At 47.3% G+C, this 23,313-nt stretch overlaps 1 protein-coding gene across 1 annotated transcript in view; it reads left to right on the top strand.

Annotated features, from left to right (window-relative positions):
- The window catches only part of EIF2S3 (eukaryotic translation initiation factor 2 subunit gamma), a 489,947-nt gene extending 471,993 nt beyond the window's left edge, over positions 1 to 17,954 (top strand). Inside the window, exons 11-12 of the mRNA XM_078657789.1 lie at positions 1,639 to 1,811; positions 17,457 to 17,954. Of these exons, the coding sequence (XP_078513915.1) occupies positions 1,639 to 1,811; positions 17,457 to 17,520 (237 nt within the window). The 3' untranslated portion in view covers positions 17,521 to 17,954. The remainder of the gene's footprint in view (positions 1 to 1,638; positions 1,812 to 17,456) is intronic.
- The last annotated feature ends 5,359 nt before the right edge of the window (positions 17,955 to 23,313 follow it).

A 23,313-nucleotide genomic window follows, 5' to 3' on the forward strand; every position in this document is an offset into this window, starting at 1 on the left:
CAGAATTGTAAAGCATGCCACAGCTGTAACCGTCCTAGCTGCATGTTAGTATATTGTTGTTTCTACTTTACAGTTCCCTCTAGTGATCTGCCCAGAATTTAAATATTTTAAAGGCATTTAGCCTTCGAGGGACTACTTTATGGAGCAAAATGCACCAACTATCTAAACTTGAGCTTAAAGGCAGAGTTGCCGTAAGAAGAGTATGGTGCTGTGTCTTGCATATGGGGTAGAGGCAGATAACTGCCCACCTTTATAATAAAACCATTCGTAACTTGTTTGTTTCACAAATCCATTCATGGCCCTTCCCTAACCATTGGCCACATATGGGCTACACTTGTGTGCAGGTGGACTCCTTCCACCTAGATTTACCCAAGATATCCTCCCCTTCTCAGGTCTAATCAGTTCAACACAAAATAAATCATATTCTTACATTTCTTGTACTGACGTAATTCCTGGAAAACGTAAGAAATTTCTCACTTCATTAAAAACTTACCATGCCAACATTCTCAAAGGAAATCAGTATCCTATGGAACATCAACGAACCATGATGCCATATAAATTACAGAAATAGATTTATGGAATGAGCCCTCTCACTCTTCTAACACACACAGTAACACTTTGAGCCTCCTAATTGCCCCTTCCAGTATCATCACCTTATTGAACCCTCCATACCTGACTGGTTGGATCATTTTGCAATACAAGGACACACTACTTGGAAGTCTACACAATAAAGAACATTTTGAAACTTTCTTGTTCATAAGAAGACTAAAAAATATCTCTAGCCAATAACGCTTAAGACCTCAAGCAGTAGCCGTAACCATGATACTCCTCATCTCCAAATGCTGTAACAAGTCAGTAGAAATCCTTATTGAACTCTGCTCCTTGGCATACCAGAGAAAACAATACTAGTAAAAGGGCAATGAGAGCATTAGAAATGAGAAAAACAACACAAACTCAACAAGCCAACAAAAAGGCAAAGAAAAATTCTCAATGAATAAGCTCTACTTGCTAAGGATCACTACTTCAAAAGACTGATCAATGTGCCTGTAAACCATCCTGGGGCACCGATTAAAAATATTGACCTTTGCACGTAACCCTTCACAATAATCAGAAATTCCCAGCTTTGCCACCCCTGCAAAAATAAATTCCTCTGAAAAGATACAACAAATATACAAGAAATTCTCAAAAAATACCAAGGCATTCCAAACTGGTCATCCTTTCAGTAATTATACTATCTCTATTGCAAGTCAAACAAGCATTTGCAATGCAATAGGCCTCGCATTATTAAAGTTTGAGCTATTGGTGTTGCATTATTTAGCAATGCCAATAGCTCAAACTTTAATAATGCGAGACCTATTGCATTGCAACTGCTTGTTTTTTATAAGCATTGATCATTGGATCCAGCCAAGTATAACAGATGGTAGAGCCAGAGCTAAGAGTATCAGAGTTATCAAGAAGGTAAGTTTTGCTTTTCTAAAGTCTTCAACAATAGAATGCCATGCTTCCTTCCTAAGCAAACTTGGGAGGTGGTGCATGGTTTCACTCAATGCTAGATAGTTATAGCTTTCGTTATGAAAAATATATTTTCCATGATTAATGTTATTTGTGTATTGATACCATAATTCAATTGTCTTTCAGGTGCAAAAGCTATCTAAAAATGAGGTCCTGATGGTAAATATAGGTTCTTTGTCAACTGGAGGAAGAGTAAGTGCAGTTAAAGCCGATTTGGGCAAAATAGTGCTGACAAACCCTGTGTGCACAGAAGTTGGTGAAAAAATTGCCCTTAGTCGAAGGGTTGAGAAACACTGGCGGTAAGTGACCTGATAGTTAATTAGTAACCAAGTGACTGTTTTTTCTTGTTCGTTTTTATTTTTTTTTCTTACTCTTAAAAGCTTTGACAATGCAGACGTGTCAATAGTACTTAATCAGCCAAGAAATAGGATTTCAACTATATGAACAATAAACCACTAATATGCTTTAAAAGTGTTATTGCCTGGCAAATCTTATGTATTTTATGCCAGACTGGAAAATGAATTTTCTGTTTTTTCTGTAACTTAAAATTATTCTTGCACTTGCTAACACAATTTCATAATACTTGGGTATGGAAAAAAAAGCTGTGTCCTTCTAGCACTACAGTCCTAATATGTACCAGTACCCCATCTTTTCACCTTTCAAGAAAGAACTTGCGCTTCTGCTTTTCCTGTCCTACACCCCTATTTATACAGTGCACACTTCTACTGTTTCCCTTTCGTGGGCAGAATTTTATTTTTTGTTTTGATTGGCTGAAAGGCAAAATCATAGCCTCCCTGTACCACATGTTGTTTCATTAAAGTCTTCGAACAGTAAGCCATTCATAGCCTATGCTTGAGAAATTCTTTGGGTTTCTGTATTTTGTATATTACAATTAGATGGATTCTGAGGTTTATGACTAAATCGGTTTGCACCGAGACGTAACAATTCTCCCTCATATGGTACCACTGCTTAGCCAAATTACGGCTAACTGCAATTTTCACGAGGAGATATCCAGAGCATGAATAAATCTTCAGTTTGTATAGCCAGATGAATTGCAGGGTCTTTCTGTTAATTAAATTTTAATGCATAAGCGCAGAGTATGTCATAATGGAGAAAAGGCAAAAAAAACAATTGATGGACGGAATGCTGGACAATGCAAACATTCGCCCCCAGTCACAAGTATCTGGGTTTAATCGATCATTCTTTTGCTCACCACACCACCCCAGTTACGACCCAACTATGTGCAAATCAGTCTTGACCCTGTTCCTTGTGGAAACAGTCTAGCCCGAACTGCCAAGCCAGGTCCTCCCTGAATAGGAACAAGCATTCTGGGACCGGTTTCAGGGCATCAGCCTTCATCAGCCAGGCTAGCTTGAAACCAGTGGTGTAGTGAGCACGGGACCCACGTCTCGGCATACCCTTCCCACTTAGGGCGACATATGCAAAAGAAACAATTGATGGACGGAATACTGGACAATGCAAACATTCACCCCCAGTCACAAGGATCTGGGTTTAATCCATCATTCTTTTGCTCACCACACCACTCCAGTTTGGACCCAGCCATATGCAAATCAGTCTTGACCCTGTTCCTTGTGGGAACAGTCCAGCCTGAACTGCCAAGCCAGGTCCTCCCTGGACTGGAAACAAGCAACCTGGGGACCGATTTTAAGGCATCACCCTTCATCAGCCAGGCTAGCTTGAATCCAGTGGTGTAGTGAAAATGGGACACACGTCTACCAAACTACCTGGTACAGAATACGGTCTTCCTTGCACTGAAAGCGTTTTAGGTGCATGTGAGGGTCAGACAGTGCTTATACAGACTGACAATACAGCTAATGTGTTTTACCTCAACAACCGAGACAACACCATCACAACTAGTGCAGGAAATATGGAAGTGGGCGTTTCAACAGAACAAGACCCTAGTAACAATACACTTTCACGGGTAGCAGAACACAGAAGTGGACAGACTGAGCAGACAAGAGGACACCTCCCGGGAATGGGAGATGAAGCAGGAAGTGCTGGACAGTGTGTTCAAGCAGAGGGGAACACCAAGCATAGACCTGTTCACAACTCTGAAAAATACAAAATGTCTACATTTTGCGTCCAGGTTTCTTCTTCACTAGTCCGACCAGACTACAAGAAACGTCACTCATACAAATGACAAACATGGCACTAGGATCTATAAAAGATGTCCAAGGGACAAATCATGGGAATCAAGGCAACTCAGGACCTGTTAACTATGCAAAACGGAAAAGTGTGCCACCCACACGCAACATAGTGGCGTGGCTCCTGAATACCTAGAACAGTGGTCTTCAAACGTTTTCCCAGGCCCTTGACCTAGAATTTTGGCATCTTCAACAATGGAAATTCAGAGAAGGGCAAGAAAACAGAGCAGCAGAAAAGGTGAAGGTTATCCTGAGAACGAATTCACGGTTACTGCCAAAAGTAGTATGACTTTTCCACGTCAACCAGAGTACTCAACTGCCAGCCTTTTTTCAGGACCCAAGAACTCCAGCTGAGAGGGCATTTCATATATTGGATGTGCAGAGGCACACGTGCTACCTACAAGAGACTAGAACAATCTGTAAGGGGAAACAACTCTTCATTTCCTTCGCTGTGGCTAGCCTTGGTACACCAGTAACCATAGTGACAATTGCACGATGGATAGTGGAGACTAAAAATATGCTATGCAAGGGCAGGGACGACCTCGCCCACATGTCCTAGGGCACAATTAATCAGGAAGAAGGGCGCAACCCTAACGTTCCTGGCAAAAAGTACTGTTGGCCGACATCTGCACGGCTGCAACTGGGAATCTCCACACACCTTCGCGAAACACTGCTCTGTGGACATCCATCTGAACAAGGAAGCACAGGTGGGACAGAGTACTACGACACCTGTTTGCCAATCCATCCTCTTTGCAACCTATCCTTCCTAGAGAACCAAACACCGCTACGTAATCAGATGCACAGCATGTGAATCCATAAAACGTTTTGTGCTGCATAACCAAATAGTTACTTACCAGTAGGAGTAGGTTTGCAACCTGAAGAGTTTTCTGGATTTACAAGCAAATTTCACACCTACCCAGAAAGAGGGAAAAGCGAATAGACTAGAAAAGAGGAGTTTCAAGGAAAGGAAAAAAAAAAAGAATCTGAAATGGCGTCGATGCACAGGAACTTCGGGGGGGGGGGGGGGTGTCATCTGACCTCAAACATTGGATGGACTCCCATAAAGAAAAAAACAGGATTAGGACAAAACATGATAAGGGACCCAACCACTAGATGGCAGAATAATTTCACAGTATGTGAATCCAGAAAACTCTTCAGGCTGCAAAACTACTTCTACTGGTGAGTAACCATTTTGTTTTCTCCCATCTCCACCACCACCGCTCCTTTTGTGATCGGATCAGTCAATAGACATTTGTACACTTGCAGGCAGAGAGGTAGCATAAAAAAGTACGGTTCTCAAAACAAAAGGTTATGCTGTATTTTCATTTCATTTTCCATAATCATGCTAGCGGGTAAAAAAATCTATCACCTTAACACCTAAAAAAAAAATAGTTTTGCTTATAAAATTAGATGAACCAGTTATCTGTTTTTTAATATGCAGTATGTGACTCAGAATTAATAAGACTGTAGACCTTTGGTAACGTAGTTTTACTGCTGAGCATACAAGTGAGTGGATATTCGCTGATGTAGATGTAGAGTGCAATGTCATTAAATGGTGTCTGCCAGGAAATGAGGGGACAATCTGGATAAAATTAGCTCCACTACAGATTCTCTGATCCAGTGGCTCATCCAATGTGTCCTAAATAGTAACCAGGAAAGCAAAGTGATGAACGGAATGCTTTAATGTAATCTCAGCTACTGGTAATTACTCATGTCACATCCCTGTCCACTGTCACCTTGCTTTGGACCCAGCCATATGCAAAACAGTCTTGGCCCTGCTCCATGGAAACAGTTCACCCCGAACTGCCAAGCAAGGTCCTCTATGTACAGGAGGAACACAAGCAACCCAACAATAATTTCCACCAAATTGCGTCAGCTTTAGCTTGGTTCCATTGGTACAGTGAGCATGGGAACCACATCTTAACATACCGGTCGCACTTAAAGCAACACACTGAGGACCAAGATTGATTTGCATATGGCTGAATCTAATGTGAGGTAGCAAGTACAGTAAAAAAACGATGGACTGGGATGTAGCCCAGAGTAATTACTAGTGGGTTTGATTAGTTCAAACATTCCATCAATCACTTTTTTGTATTGTTCCTTAACTGAGACATGGGTCTCGTGCCCGCTCTGCCACTGGAAGTAAGCTGCGTCCGAAGCGGGTGGTTATTGATTCCAGATGGCCCTTCCACTCCCTGGCACAACAGCATTAAAAAAACACCACCTTCTACTTGCAAAATACCTCAAATGAACTGGCATGCAGCCTTAAGTAAGAACCAGGAGCCACTGCACACATCCTTTTATGAGATGTTTTGTGACGACTGCTTCATTGGCCTTGGAAACACTGTGCCAGCATGTTTCATTTATCAGTGGTCTAAAGGTAAGTGTTGTAAAATGTCACGTTGCACCCCTGATCTGAAAGAAATATGTTAGTGATAGATTGCTTACCTTAGAATAAGTGGCTCCAGCTGAGCCTGCGCAGTTCCCAACGGCCTACCCGCCCTTCCCGGGTCAGTCTGCGACTCCGGCCCAGCTACAGGGCTTTCTATCAGCCACGGCCCACCTTTTTGGCCCATCGGGGCCCCGCCGGCACGCCTTCGGGCCCCACGGGTCCGACTGGGAGTCCTCGCTCCTCTTCGTCGCCGGCTCCAGCCCCGACGTCATCGACGCCTCCGGTCTTGACGTCTCAAGACCCCCATGGATCCATGCATGGCCTCATACGACCATCGACGTCTACTGCACCGGCATTGGCAGGCTCCCTGACCGACGCAGTCTCCAGCTTCCACCCCGACGTGGAGACGGCACCGGACTGGGGTCGATCGATGCCGATGGGGAATTTCTATCCCTTTCTCCATCCGCCTCCCTCTTTTCCGCCTGCCCGGCAGGTTAGGAGGAATGGGAGGGGTCTAAAGACCCTCTCGCAGCCCAATGCGAATTAAACCTGAACTGGGAAGAGGATTTGGAGGACACAGGTGAGCTGGATTTTACTCAAGAACCTGGCGCACTGTCTCCTTCTACCGTGGCTACGGAGGAGGGTGGTACATATTCTGTGGTACATATTCTGTGGTGTTGCGTAAGGCAGCCAAGGCTCTCCACCTCAAGCTCCCTACGATGGCCGTCAGGACTAACCTCCTGACAGAGGTGCTTTGGCCGGCGTCTTCCTCGTCGGAGCTGCTGTTGCCGTTCAACGATGCACTTTCGGACGTCCTTTTCGGCACCTGGTCCAGGTCCAACACAGGGGCTCCTGTGGATAGGAACGTGACCCGACACCATCGCCTGGCCCCGGGCGACCTCATTTTCCTCTCACAACACCCTACCCCTGAGAGCTTGGTTGTCCAAGTTTCCGCGTCCCCAAGTGCATTCCCTTCCGCACCACCGGACAGGGAATCCAAGAAACTGGAGCAGTTTGGGAAGCGATTTCCACGACGGTGGCGCTACGCTGCCACGCCTGGCTGAAGGCAACTGGCTTTTCCGGGGATGCCCTGAACACTGATGGACATGCCTTTGATGGCACTCGCCTTTTTAGCGACAAGGCAGATACTGCTTTGGAGCTTTTTAAGGACTCGCGGGCTACAGCTAAGTCCTTAAACCTTTCGGCCACGTGCACTCCTTCCACTTCTGCTTTTCACTCCTTTCGTGGCCAAGGAAGGGGCGCCCAAACACGTTCGTTTCAGAGCCACAGGACTGCGCAGCAACAGTATCAGCGCAGCTGCGGACGTGGGACCCGCAGAGGTGGGTCACAGGGCCAGCGGGTGGGTCAGTCCACCACCTCCCCTGCCGCCACTGCCTCCAAGCCTTCCTAGTCCGGTGTTTCACGCTAACTCAACACCAGTGGGTTCAGGATTCGCCATCACCTCCACCACTGGCGCACCATCACTTCGGACAGGTAGGTTTTACAGTTAGTCCGAAGGGGCTACTCCCTCCCCTTCATGACTACCCCTCCAGCCATGCCACCTCTATACCTCTGCATGTCGGAGGATCACTTGGCACTTCTCCAGCAGGAAGTTGCGGCCCTCTTGTTCAAGGGGGCCACCAAGCGCGTTCCGGCGCCAGAAGTAGTTTGTGGTTGTTACTCCCACTACTTCCTGGTTCCAAAGAAAGACCAGGGCCTTCGGAACGTCAATGGCTTCCTCCGGAAGGAGAAGTTCAAGATGCTCTTGCTCAGGTCTTGTCTGCCCTAGACCCGCAAGACTGGATGGTAGCGTTGGACTTACAGGACGCTTACTTTCATATTCCCGTCCTGCCAACCCACTGGCGTTACCTGCGGTTCACGGTAGGCAATGAGCACTTTCAGTTTACCGTGCTCCCTTTTGGCTTTACCCGCGCCCCTCGGGTGTTCATGAAAGTCATGGCGGTGGTCGCAGCTCATCTGCGCAGATAGGGGGTTTCAGTCTTCCCCTATCTCGACAACTGGCTGTTGAAGGCGGGCTTGGCCCAGGCACGTGTCCCACCTTCAGACTACAGCCGACCTCTTGCATTTGCTGGGGTTTTCAATCAACGTGCCAAAGTCACACCTTATCCCCTCTCAGAAGCTCCTCTTCATCGGAGCGGTTCTGGACACGGTGCAGTTTCGGTCTATCCTCCCGAGCTGCGAGTCCAGGACATTCAGGCTATGATTCCGATCTTTCAGCCCTTGTCCTGGGTTTCGATCAGGAGGACCTTGAGGCTGCTGGGCCTCATGGCCGCCAGCATCCTGCTGACCAATTATGCCAAATGGCATATGCGGGCTCTGCAGTGGGACATGAAGTTCCAGTGGGCGCAGCATATAGGGAACCTGTCCAAGTACGTCCAGATCTCGGAGGGCACTGCACAACAATTGCAGTGGTTGCTCACGAACCAGCATTGAGTCTGCAGCAGATCCCTCTCCCTTCCCTAACCAGAGCACACAGTGGTGACGGATACGTCCCTCCTGGGATGGGGCGGCCACATTGGAGAGGCGGAGATCAGAGGCCTCTGGTCTCCGTTGGAGTCCAGGCTCCATATCAACTTTCTGGAGCTCCGGGCGATCCGACTTGCACTGAAGGCATTCATTCCCTCTGTCAAGGGAAGTGTAGTGCGGGTGTTCAGACAACACCACCGCCATGTGGTATTGCAACAAACAAGGCGGAGTGGGGCGTGGCCCCTGTGTCAGGAGGCTCTTTGTCTCTGGACATGGCTGGAACGTCAAGGCATTTCCTTGATGGTTCAACACTTGGCAGGTTCTTTGAACGCCAGGGCGGACGAACTCAGCCCCAGGTGCATGATCACGAATGGTGTCTTCACTCGGAGGTGGCGCAAGATCTCTTTCAATAGTGGGGAGAGCCTTGGTTAGATCTATTCGCCACCGAAGAGAACGTGCAATGTCATCAGTTCTGCACGTTGGAATTTCCAAGGCGGCACTCGCTCTACGCCGCTTTTCGTCACAAGTGGAGTTGCGGTCTATTGTACGCCTTTCCGCCCATACCACTTCTACCCAGAGTGCTGAAGAAGATCAGGTGCGACCGGGCCCAAGTCGTTCTTGTAGCCCCGGACTGGGCTCGAAGAGTTTGGTACCCCGAGCTACTCAGTATGAGTGTGGATCCCCCGATCTGTCTGCCTCCTCGGGAGGATCTTCTGTCACAGCAACAAGGGACGTTCCTTCACCCGAACCTGTCTAGCCTCCACCTACATGCGTGGAGATTGAGCGGCGACAGCGGATTCCATTTGACTTGCCTCCTGAAGTCTGTGATCTCATTCTGGCAGCCAGTCGTCTCTCTACTAAATCAGTATACGCCTGCAGGCAGAACAAATTTGTGGCATGGTGCACAGCAAAGGCTGGAGATCCCCTTTCTGCCTCTCTTTCAGAAGTTCTTTTGTTCCTTCTTTTTCTGGCCCAGCAGGGCTCTGCTCTGGGCACTATTAATGGCTACCTTTCTGCGATTTCAGCCTTTCTCAGGCTTCCTCATCAGCCCTCTCTTTTCTCAGTTCCCCTGTTAATAGATTTCTTAAAGGCATTCCTCACCTTTTTCCTCCTATTCCGTTTGTAATGCCGCAGTTGGACTGGAATCTAGTTCTTACTTATCTGATGTGTGCTCCTTTTGAGCTGCTTCTAAACTGTCCTCTTCGTTTATTTACTTTGAAGACTTCTTTCCTGGTTGCCATCCCCTCCGCTGGGCGCATGAGTGAGTCCCAGGCTCTTTCCTGTAACCCTCTTTTTCTGTCTGTTCATCCCGACAATGTTGTGCTTCGCACTCGGCCTTCCTTCTTGCCGAAGGTTACTGCCTTCCTCATCGGGCAAACTATCACCTTGCCCACTTTCTTTCCACCTTCGCACTCTTCAAGAGAGGAAGAGAGGCTCCACCGTCTGGACCCAAAAAGTGCGCTCTCATTTTACCTGAATCGCACACAACAGTCCTGGGTGGATGACCAGCTCTTTGTTGGCTACGTAGGCGCCAAGAAAGGTTGGGCTGTACACAAGAGGACTATCTCCCGCTGGGTCGCCTTGTGTATCAAAGCCTGTTATTCTCTGGCTAAAAAGGAACCTCCGGTGGGGTTGCGTGCCCATTCTACCAGGGCGACGGCAGCTACCACTGCATTGGGACGTGGTGTCCGCCCTGCAAGACATCTTTCCGGCAGCCACGTGGGCCTCGCTGCACACTTTTACCAAACATTATTGCCTTGACAGTCAAGTCCGGAGAAACGGCTTCTTTGGCCGTTCTGTTCTCTTACTTTCTGGTGTGATCTTAGTTCGCAGACCCACCACCGGGGTTGGTATTGCTGGGGTATCTAATTTAAGGTAAGGAATCTATCACTAACGTGTTTCTTTCAGATGAAGAAGTTACTTACCTTTGGTAATGATATATCTGTAAGAAACATTAGTTAGTGATAGATTCCTTACCGCCCTACCCATCCACCCCGTTATGCGTAATGATTCCTAGGGTTAAGGTCATCCCTTTTAGGGCCCTAGTTTCAGTACACCAGTGGTCAGTATCTTGCATAGCTCTGCGTTCCTGGCGCGGAAAGTCGTGTACAGAACTGACGTCGGTGCACTTGGGCGCATCGAAGTGGCTCCAGCAACGTCATCTCGGCGATGACGGCACCAGCGATGTACGCGGAGCCGCATGACAACGCCTATCGACGCGCAGGGGTGCTGCTGACAAACTTTCCGGATCCAGTCTGACGCCTGGGGGTCTAATGTTTCTTGTAGATATATCATTACCAAAGGTAAGTAATTTGTCTTCAAGATGAAAAAAACAGATATATTTATCTGAGCGACAGAGCCTATTGAGTTCTTTCCTGGTGCTGAATGGAAAAATGTCAGCCATTTACTATTAGCAGGATCTGATTTGGAGGTCTTTCTAGAAGTCTTTCCTTTCTCTTTAGAAGCATAGGTGAGCAAACTTTTTGTAGTTTCTTCCCACATAATCCTTAGATTTGGAAATAGGTCACAGAGTGTAAGATTAAAATGCTTTTTTTTTGTAATGTGTTCAAGGCATATGAGCTGCAGACCACACACTATTGCATAGATCGCCATCTGGTGGTGGGCCCGGATGATTACACTTTGTTGTTGTCTTGGAAGAGTCTTTGTCTGTTGGATGACCCTCCTGTAGATCGTAGTGAGCATGGGCATCGACTCCATCGTCAGATTGTTCTTTTCCGCCATCGGGCTCGGATGTGTTTATCGTTCAGTCCCGTTACCGATCTCTTTTCGACTTCCGGTCCTACATCATACCATCGGTATCGTCTTCGACAGTAATTCCAGTTACCCGCGCCGAAGGAAGGCTTGCGCTTCTCGATTCCAGCGTTCGTCAGGGCCATCGGGCCCAACTGCGCCATTGGGCCTTTGGCTCATGGAAAGAACACCCTTCAAGAAGTGCCCTCAGTGTGGACACAAATTTCCTCGCACTGATCTTCATGAGGTTTGCAATCTGTGCTTGTCCCCGGAGCACGAGAGTAGAGATTGCGAGGCCTGCGCTTCGTTCCGGTCCAATAAAACCATCAGAGACCGTCAAACTTGAAGAGTCATAGCGCAGTCCTCTTCATCGACACCAGTCCTCATCATAGACGAGGCTCCGATCGAGATAGAGTCCGAAGAACAACAGCAGGACGACATTGTTTCCGAAGCAGAGGATTCAGCTTCCGGAGCAGAGAAACAATCAGAAGTCGACTATCTTCTTCCAGCCGGTCAACAGGTTGTGAGTACAAGCGTTGACCCTGTTCCCACCCCCTCCCCAATACCGGGACAGGCTTCGGTGGTTCCACCTCCACCTCCAGGTGCACACCGGCCAAAACCTTCCAATGCCCCGCCTTCTGGCTCGGCAACGAAGAATCCAAAAAAGTCTCCAGTCGACTTGGGCTCGGGTCAGTCTGTCGGTCCCGACAAGCAGAAGGTTCTCAAACCAAAGCTAACTCCTGCACCGAAGCAGCCCTCGGTACCAAAACCGGTCGAGCCGAAAACAAGCTCAGCACCTCCACCTCCGGGTCCAGGTGCACACCGGCCAAAATCTTCCAATGCCCCGCCTTCTGGCTCGGCAACGAAGAATCCAAAAAAGTCTCCAGTCGACTTGGGCTCGGGTCAGTCTGTCGGTCCCGACAAGCAGAAGGTTCTCAAACCAAAGCTAACTCCGGCACCGAAGCAGCCCTCTGTACCAAAACCGGTCGAGCCAAAACAAGCTCAGCACTGAAAGAGGTTCCCAAGTCTATCGAACCGAAGACAACTCCGGTTCCGAAAAAAGTTGACCCGAAGCCTGCTCCAGCACAACACACTTCGGCTCCGAAGGTTGATGATTCCAAAAGTGCTTCGGGACCAGTAATTCCGGATCCAAAAAGCTCCGATCCGAGAAAGAAACATGACATCAAGTCTTCGGAACCGAAGCCAAAATCCGCTCCAAAGACAATCTACACTGTAAAACCTAAGTATTTCGGTCCCAAGCAGGATAAATCGGCACCGAAAAAGAATATTTCCGCAGAAGAGCTGTTCCACCCAGATCCAAAGCAAAAGACTCTTCGTATTAAACCAAAGACTGGACATGTAATTACAGTGCCTGAAAAGAGGAAAATGGACTCTCCCAAACCACCTCCAGTTCCTCTTAAAAAGCATGCTTAAACTTCCCCCATAAGAATTCCTTCACCATTGCTAGAGATAACTATAGATATTTCTCCTGCACACTCACCATCCATCACACATAGCCCTATACCACAGGATGATGATGATGATGAAGACAATTATTCACATGGGGTAGAAAGTGAGCAACACATAGATGACACCGATGACCCAGACAATATTCCGGGGCCATGAGATGATCCCTGGGAAGATTATAATGCGCCAGATGCACCAGATCTGCCACAAGATGAGGCATACCCTTCTAGACCATCTCCCCCAGATGACACTATTGGGTTTACACAGCTCATTCATTGAGCAGCCACTTTTCATGGAGTGGACTTACATACAGATCCAGTGGAAGAGGACTTCCTTATGGATACACTACTGTCGTCACATAAAACCACAACCACATTACCAATTCTTAGTGGAGTGGTAAAACATGCACCAGAGGTATTCAAAGACCCCGTCAGAGCCAGGTTAATAAACCCCAGACTAGAAAAGAAGTATAACGCGGCTCCAACTGACCCAGCATATATCAAAGGTCAGCTGCCATTGGACTCAGTAGTCTCAAATGCGAGGAAAAGAGCAAACTCGCAGACAACAGGGGATGCTCCATCCCCTGATAAGGAGTCCAAGCTTTTAGATGCTTCAGGAAAACGCACCATCTCACAAGCAGCCAATATCTGGAGAATTGCTAACACTCAAGCTTTGTTAGCAAGATATTATCGAGCTCATTATGATGATGAGCTAGAAACACTCATGCAACATTTACCAGAACAATATGAGGCCAGGGCTTCTGACTTAATACAAGAAGGCAAGGTTATTACCAATACCTCAATCCGCTGTGCATTAGAAGCTGCTGACACAGCCTCTAAAGCAATAAATACAGGAGTACTGTTGCGTAGACATGCCTGGTTACGCATCTCTGGGTTCAAGCCAGAAGTACAGGCCAGTATCTTAATTCAACCCTTTGACCAGCAACATCTCTTTGGTCCAACGGTTGATAATTGACTAGAGAAAATGAAATAAGATACTGATACGGCAAAAACCATGGGAGCCTTACAAACTCAGACCCATCGAGCGTCCTTTCGTCGCTCCTCTTACAGGGGCGCCTCTAAAGGTTTTCAAACTGACAACACCTCCTCCTCTTCTTATAAAGCACCCACCCAAACCTTCCCCAGTAGAGGGTATTACAGAGGAGGATATAGAGGTAACAACAATAAGGGTAGAGGCAGAGGTAACAACAACCACAATGCCTCTACTTCCAAGCAGTGACTTCCCTCCCATTCCCCCAGAACATTCCACTCCTGTCGAGGGGAGATTACAACAGTTCCTACCTGTCTGGAACTCCATCACCACAGACAGGTGGGTAAGACAAATAGTTCAGTCAGGTTATTGCCTGGAGCTCACTTCCACTCCTCTAACAATACCACCCAGACAACGTCCCATGTCACAGGAGCATCTCACACTCCTAAAACAAGAGGCTGCATCTCTACTGCAAAAGAATGCAATAGAACCAGTCCCAAAACACCATCAAAACAGGAGTTTACTCCCTATACTTTCTCATACCCAAAAAGGATGGTTCCCTCAGACCTATACTAGATCGAAGGCCTCTAAACCTTTTCATACAATCCCACCCCTTCCATATGGTCACATTACAGCAGGTTCTGCCGCTGTTAAAACAAGGCGACTTCTTGCCACATTAGATCTCAAGTACGCCTACTTCCACATTCCTATCCATCAATCTCACAAAAAGTACCTTCAATTCGTACTAGAAGGTCAACATTACCAATTGAAAGTACTCCCTTTCGGAGTAACTACAGCACCTCGAGTTTTCACAAAGTGTCTAGCAGTAGTAGCAGCACACTTAAGAAGGGACAACATTCATGTCTTCCCATTCCTAGACGACTGGCTAATAAAATCCAAGTCGTACCACCAATGTGTACAGCAAACACATCAGACCTTCTGCCTGTTACACAAGCTAGGATTCACAGTAAATCAAAAGAAGTCACATCTCCAACCGTCCCTATCTCAACAGTAGAAACCTCCAAAGCAATTGCATCCCCCAATCCAACAAGGATACAAAGTATGCAAGCTCTTATACAAAAATTCCAGCCACAACACTCACTACCAGCTAGTGTTCATGCAATTAATCGGAGTGATTGCATCTTGCATTTTCATAGTACCACACGCAAGACTACAAATGCGCCCCACACAAGAGTGCTTAGCAAGTCAGTGGAATCGGGCTCAGCAACAAATAACAGATCTGGTGGTGGTGGACGACCGGACACATCGCTCTCTGCAGTGGTGGAACACCAAAACCCTTTCCAAGGGCAGGCCGTTCATAGAGCCTGTTCCACAAGTGGTGCTAACCACAGACTCATCTCACACAGGATGGGGAGCGCATTTGGAAAAACAGACAGTACAGGATACATTGACACCGCAACAAAAGCTACTCCACATAAATCATCTGGAGTTGCTAGCAATTTTCCTAGCTCTAAAATAGTTTCAACATTACCTATCAAGCAAGGCTGTACTAGTCCGTACAGACAATATGACAGCCATGTATTACCTCCAAAAACAGGGAGGAACATACTCCTTACAGCTCTCCCGGCTGGCGCAGAGCATATGGAGGTGAGCCATTCCTCCAAAAATCTTTCTGTTAGCAGAACATCTACCAGGAGTTCACAATCAAGTTGCGGATCTGTTAAGTCGTCAAAGGCAACAGATGCACGAGTGGGAACTTCATCCTCCAGTTCTTCAACCTTTATTTCACAAGTGGGGCCAACCAGCGATAGATCTGTTCGCCACACACCACAACTCCAAATGCCCAAGCTTCGCCGCCAGATACCCACACCCATTGTCCAAAGGCAATGCGGTATGGATGAGTTGGTCAAACAAATTTGCCTATGCTTTTCCACCTCACCCACTAATTCCGGTAGTGGTACGCAAGCTACAGCAACATTCCCTCACATTGATTCTCATAGCACCAACGTGGGTAAGACAACCGTGGTACACCACACTAGTAGAGCTCTCAGTAGTACCACATCAAAAATTAAAACTCTCCACAACTACTGACACAGAACCATGGAGAGATCATGCATCCAGACACAATGCAGCTAAATCTAGCGATTTGGCTCCTGAGGTCTTAGAATTTGGATACCTCAATCTTCCGCCTGATTGCATGAATGTCATAAAAGAAGCGAGACGCCTCACCACTAGAGCATGCTATGCAGCCGAGTGGAAAAGTTTTTGTTGTGTATTGCACAAATAACAACATTAACCCATTAGATGTTTCCACCCAAAACATCAAATGCTACCTGCTCCATCTACAAAGATGTAATTTAGCGTACTCCTCAATCAGGTTACATATTGCTGCTATAGCAGCCTACCTTCAAAACAGACAACATTTGTCATTATTTGGAGTACCTGCCATCAAAGCGTTTATGGAAGGACTCAAAAGAATAATTCCTCCCAGAATACAACCCTCCCCAGTATGGAATTTAAATATTGTTCTCACTAGACTTATGGGTCCTCCATTTGAACCATTGCATAAGTGTGAATTACAGTTCCATACATGGAAAGTTGCTTTTTAAGCTGCTATTACCTCACTCAGAAGGGTAAGTGAGATCCAGGCATTAACAATTCAAGAACCATTCATAAAACTCCATCACAACAAAGTGGTTCTTTTAAAAAAAAAAAAAAAACGAAATTCCTTCCAAAAGTCATTTCACCGTTCAACCTCAACCAATCTATTGAGTTGCCAGTATTCTTTTCTCAACCACAAACAGTTGCGGAAAGAGCTCTACATACATTAGATGTAAAAAGAGCGCTCCTCTACTACATTGATAGGACAAAACCATTTTGTAAAACAAAACAATTGTTTGTGTCCTTTTCTCCACCATATAAAGGTAATCCCATTTCAAAATCTGGGATTGCAAGGTGGGTTAAGTGCATTCAAAACTGTTACCAAAAAACAAAATGCACTCTATCCTTTCCCCCTAGGGCTCATTCCACCTGTAAATTAGGGGCATCTATGGCATTCATAGGTAATATACCCTAGATGATATCTGTAAAGCAGCTACATGGTCTACAACGCACACATTTACAAAACACTATTGTGTAGATGTGCAGGCAAAACAACAAGCAAGTGTGGGCCAGGCTGTACTCAAGACATTATTTCAAACTACTGCAACAGATGCTGGTGGTCGCCGCTAAGAGAGGAAAAACTGCTCTGCTATCAATGCAATAGTGTGTGGTCTGCAGCCCATATGCCTTGAACGGAAAATGCTACTTACCACTATGCATCTGTTCTTGGCATGTAGGGCTGCAGAGCCACACATGCCCACCCGCCTACCTATATCCGTTCCAGTAATATCTTAATTAGATACACAAGACATGGACATCCTTCTCTTTACTCATACAACTCCATCATTTCCCCAATAGCGAAAAACTATCTGACGATTGAGTCGATGCCCATGCGCACTACGATCTACAGGAGTCGTCATCCAACAGACAGACTCTTCCAAAACAACAAAGTGTAATCATCCGGGCCCACCACCAGATGGCGATCTATGCAATAGTGTGTGGCTCTGCAGCCCTACATGCCAAGAACAGATGCATACTGGTAAGTAGCATTTTCCTTATTACTGCCTGAAGTAACATTTAATGCATAGTTATGCTCTCATCCATATTTTCTTGTCTTTGTTTTTTTTTAGTTTAATTGGTTGGGGGCAGATTAGAAGAGGAGTGACTATCAAGCCAACCGTGGACGACGACTAATTCAGCAAACTAAAGTGAAGATTGCTTTCTTGAAAGACAACAAATGTATGCTCGCAGTTACATTGTTGTCTAAAATGTTAGACCATGTTTGCCACGTGTCGAGGAATAAAGCAGAACAAGCTGGAGAAATCCCAAGAGATTTGTATGCAGCTTTCTTGGCACCACCACCTAATATATAGAGCTTTTCTATGGGAAATCTATCACCATAATTCAAAAATCTGAATAACATTTTAAAGAACAGCCCCACAAGACAGTTCAAAGGGCCTTGTCCTCAAGGCAGTACAGCTTGTAACCTATTTGACCACTGCAAGTAGTATGTTTTGAAAACAATAAATTAATTTCTTACATTTTCTGTTTTCTGAATTGTTTGAACCAGAAGCTTAAAAACATACTACGATTGTTTTTCAAAAGAAATAAACTCCTCTTGAAGACTGTCTTGTCAAACATTTTATTTCTGTCATGGGATGTTTTGGTTGTGTTTATAGCGCTAATTGCACTCTGGGAAGAAAAGTGTTTCCTTTGTGACTGTTTACCGGAGATGCATTGAGATGTATTACAAGACTATACAGTGAGTCTCCTATCTTACCTTCCCCTCACTCCTGCCTTTCTTCCTTCTCCTACCTTCTTACATTACTCTTTCTACGCCCGTACATAGTTTACCCTATTGCTGTCTGCTTCTTAACTTTATCCTTCCTTCTGCCTTTTTTCCCCTGTTTAAAGTGTGTGAAAGAAAAGGTTTTGGCCCATCAAGTTTCACACCAGTCTTGCTTTGAAAGCACCATGATGTTTCCAGTTCTCTAATTCCTTTAATTTTTGGAGTTTGAAGGCTTCTCTCAACAAATCACACAGGTTAGGAGGTGTAAAACTATTGCAGCATATACTGCTGTTATTTGATCACATGCTCTGCAAACTCCTGCCTCCTCCTGTTGGGCTCAGATATTGCAAGTTTTTCTTCGAAATAGAGGTTTTGGCTACCAGGTGACTCTTGATTGACCCCCGAAATCGACAATACGCCTGGACGATGATTCCATTTTAGATTTATTTTTTTCCCCGCCACTTGGTTAAGGCGTGTTTTTTCAGAGCTCATTCGACTCCTAGAACTGGAATCACCTTCTAAGAGATAAGAAGATACTGTACTGCTGTTGACTGCTTCGGAATTGACCAGGACTGTTCTTTTGAAATCTGGTTCTATCATAATGACTTATTAGAAGGTGAGTTTGGAGAGCATGTCCTTTAAATTTTTCCTTAAATGCAACAGCAAGTTCCTGTGGTCCGACCAGCACAGGGTCTGTAGCCTTTGCTTACCAAAGGACCACAAGGACTCAAGCTGTTTGGAATGTCAGGCCTTTAAATAAGAAAGCTATCTGTTACAGGAAGGAAAGTCAGTGGGTACATTAGAAGATGCAGTGCCACTGTCTTGAGCTAGGTTGTTGAGGGTACATATTCCAACTGAGAGATGTGAGGGCCCATTCAGTATCCCAGGAGGCCAAAAATTGTGGGTTCTGGAATACGTGTCCTCCGAGGACTCATAATATGTAGAGCAACTAACTTCAGGGCCCTCATGAAGCCCAAACCGAAGACTGGGCCTAAACCGTCCAAAGTGTCTGATGATCTTTCTTTGGGGGTTCCAATTTAAAAGAAGCCTTGACTCCTGGGCAAGAGTTGGCATCAAGATAGTGGGGTTTCGAGCTCTGAGATGGTTGTGAAAAGACCTCAGCAGTCTGCAACTACCGATGTCCATGAGATTGTTTGGCCTCGGAAACTGATCTCTGCTCTAGAAAGGCCTTCACACCAGCCAGTCAAGCCTCAATACCAAGAAACGGTCCCTTGGCATAGATCTTGAGTCATCCTTTTTTGTAGCAGAGGTTGATGCCTAAGTCTGCATCAAAACCGGCTTTCAAATCAGCCTTGTAACCTGCTTGAGCCTACCCCATCACAAAAACTGGAGTTGCCTGATGTTAGATTATTAGTCACATGGGATCCTGTCAGAGGACACATACTTGCGAACATCAGTAGACGGCCAGAAAAAAAGCACTTTTGAAGTGCCCATATCTGGAGAACTCTGATCTTTCCTAAAACAAAGTCTTTCCTTGAAAAACATACCCTGCCAATATCTGAGAAAATTAATGTTCGAGGCATGTGGGCTGCTAAATTCATATCTTGTGCATAGATCGCCGCCTAGTGTTGGGTCCGGATGATTGCACATTGTTGTCCTGGAAGAGTCGTCGAAGTATCACGAGATAGGTGGCTCCTCCCCTGGACTACAGTGCGCATGGGCATCGACTCCATCCCCAGATTGTTTTTTTCCGCCATTGGGTTCGGATGTGGTTTCGACGTCTCCGTGTCGGAACCGATAAACTTTGTTCTTAAGGCCAAAAGGCCTTCGTTACCAGCGTCGGTATTGTTTGCGCACGGTCTCGAGCGTCGTCCGACTCTCGGAGCCGGAACTCAACGGAGTCAAGTCACTCTTCAGACATCGAGGCCCTCTCGTCGCAGCAAGACCCGACAACATTACCATGGAGCGGAGCCCATTTAAATACTGCCCCATCTGTGGATCCAAATATCCACTCATCGATGTGCATCCGGTCTGTAACAAATGCCTGTCACCGGACCACAACGAAGACAACTGTATGGCCTGCTCTCAATTCAGGTCAAAGAAGACGCTCAAGCATCGGCGCGCGGCGCGCCTTGAGGCCCAGCGAGCGGCACCGGCACCCGACGACATATTCGACGACCCCGCGGTGGAAGGCAGTAGCCATCATCTCCAAATTTCGCCTCCGACGACGGAGGTCCAGTCCGATGCCGAGGAACACGTCGAAGGGCACGGCCAGGACACTGAATACGTCGAGGAGGTAGGGGACGACGAAGAAGTTTATGGGGCCGCGGAAGATAGCTCGGAGGAAGAGCTATGCCCCGAAGTCTATATGGTTCAGGCTCAGGTCACGGGATCGCCACTCGGCCTTACCCACGACCCCGCACCGCTATCCCCGGCCCCGCCTTCTCGACCGGCCACGGACACTCAAGCGGAGCCGCCATTACCCGTATCGAAACCGAAACCTTCGGTCTCTACGGCTCCTAAGATGACCGACGTCCAGCCGAAACCGAAACACACGGCTTCGACAAAAGACAAAATGGCCGACGTCCAGGCCAAATCGAAAACGAAACTACCGGACGCGACAACACCAAAAACGGACGACGTCCGGCAGACGATTTCGAAACCGGCTCCTTCATCGGCTCCGTCCTCCTCCGGCACACAGAAGTCGAAGAAGGTTGTCGAGACGGCAGCGCCACACAAGGTGCACAAGGACTCGTCCTCCAAGAAGGCCGTCCATCAAGAGTCGGCCTCTGTTGCTCCGGCATGGTCGTCGAAGTCGGTGCACACGCCTTCAGACGCTCCTACGGCGCAGCCAACTAAACGCCCAGTCGAACAAAAGTCGACTACAAGCTACGAACCGAAGGCCGCAGGCACTACGCATCGGCACAAAGATGTCGACTCTGCAGCACCGGCGTCGGTGCCAAAGTCTACAAAGGACCCGCGCCACAATGCGGCTGAAGATTCGTCGACGCACATACCGTCGACAACGAGGGACTCCGACGCCACCGGCCGTCGGCTACCACACCCTCCGCCTCCTTCACCGCACAGGTCACCGACTCCCTGAAACGGATTCGGGAAAAAGCTTTGTCGACGACGGCTCCCACGCCGTCGGCTCCAAAGGAGGTGGACGCTCCTCAGAAGTCATCAGCCAAGCTGCTTTACACTCTTCCACCAAAGGTGCCACCAAAGGCGTTTGCACCGAGATCGGTGCCACAGACTTCGGCTCCTTCGGCGCTTCAAGCCTCAGATGACCAATCAGAGCATTATATCGATGCCCACACGGGGAAACTGACCATTTACAAAAGAAAGATCACTTCCCAACCACTGGAATCATATGTTATTCCACTGAAGAAAAAGAGGACAGCACTGGACAGTCCTGCCCTTATTGAGCCCATTCTACCACCACCAAGAAGGAGTCCATCACCTTCCCCAAACCAATCAGGGGAGAGGATGATGAGGAAGACGACCAATACAATTTCCCAGTGGACAATGACCCTGATGTTCAGCAGGACACATATGACGACACTGGGGACCAAGGTGGACAGCACGTGGTACAAGATCCACAAGGTTTTGGGGCCCGTACATCTCCAACTGAGGATTCTGCAGCATTTAATGCTTTAATCGAACGGGCAGCAGCAAATCATGATGTAGACATGCATGCTGACCCGGTGGAGGAAGACTTTTTGTTTAACACTTTCTCAGTCAGAACTGTTAAAATACTTCCTATGCTCAAAGGTGTCCTTAGACATGCCCCAGAGATCTTTAATGAACCTTCCAGGGCAAGAGTGGTGAACCCACGTATCGAAAAAAAATACAGGCCAGCACCTGGGGATCCTGCATATATTAGAGGACAGTTGCCTCTGGACTCGTTGGTGGTCGCCAATGCCCGCAAGAGGGCAAACTCCCAAACTACGGGTGACGCTCCTCCCCCTGACAAGGAGTCGAAAGTGCTTGAGGCATCCGGCAAGAGGGTGGCTGCGCAGGCTGCCAATGTATGGCGTATAGCGAACACACAGGCACTATTGGCGCGTTACGATAGGGCGCATTACGACACCCTAGAACAGCTCCTTCAACATCTACCTGATGAGTATAAAGAAGCAGCCGAAATGCTCATACAAGAGGGGAAGCTTATATCAAACGCTGCAATAAAGTGTGCGCTTGATGTGGCAGACACGGCGGCTAGGGGGATTAACACTAGCGTCATGCTAAGACGACAAGCTTGGCTTCGTATATCTGGATTTAAGCCTGACATCCAAACTACAATCCTCAACCAGCCCGTCAATCCTGACAGACTGTTTGGCCCAGATGTAGACACCACACTTGAAAAGATTAAAAAGGACAACGAGACTGCTAAGTCCATGGGGGCACTTCAGTCCCAACAATTCAGAGGAAACACTTTTCGTCGCTCAGGAGCGCGTGGTGTTACCAGAGGACACTTGGGTCAACAATCACAATTTACAAAGGGTGGTGCACCATCCTCCTACCCCAAGCAAGGTAGAGGGGGTTACAGAGGTAACGGTGCCAAGGGCAGAGGCAGAGGGAACAACAACTCCCGTTCCTCTGCCGCCAATAAACAGTGACTCTCTGTCACTGCCCCCCGACCATCCAACACCTGTCGGGGGGAGACTCCAGCAGTTCCTGCCAGTCTGGACATCCATCACCACAGACAGGTGGGTGAGAAAACTGATCCAATACGGTTATTGTTTGGAGTTAACATCCACTCCTCCCAACATTCCACCAAGACACCGTCCTATGTCGGCAGAGCACTTGCACTTATTGCAGCAGGAGGTCTTGGTAATGCTGCAAAAAGGCGCAATAGAGCTCGTACCAATGGAGGAGGAAGGCACAGGGGTCTATTCCCTGTACTTCCTCATCCCAAAAAAGGACGGATCCCTCAGACCTATTCTGGATCTACGCCCCCTCAACATGTATATACTGTCAGAACACTTTCACATGCTGACACTGCAACAAATTCTTCCCCTGCTAAACCAAGGGGACTTCCTGGCAACCTTGGACCTCAAGGATGCTTACTTCCACATCGCACTCCACCCATCCCACAGAAAGTACCTCAGGTTCACCATTCAAAACAAACACTATCAGTTCAAAGTCCTACCCTTCGGGGTGACTACTGCCCCCAGAGTGTTTACAAAGTGTCTGGCGACAGTAGCGGCGCACCTCAGACGGCAGAACATACATGT

The sequence above is a fragment of the Lissotriton helveticus genome, chromosome 8 (assembly GCF_964261635.1).
Source record: "Lissotriton helveticus chromosome 8, aLisHel1.1, whole genome shotgun sequence".
Lineage (NCBI taxonomy): Eukaryota > Metazoa > Chordata > Amphibia > Caudata > Salamandridae > Lissotriton > Lissotriton helveticus.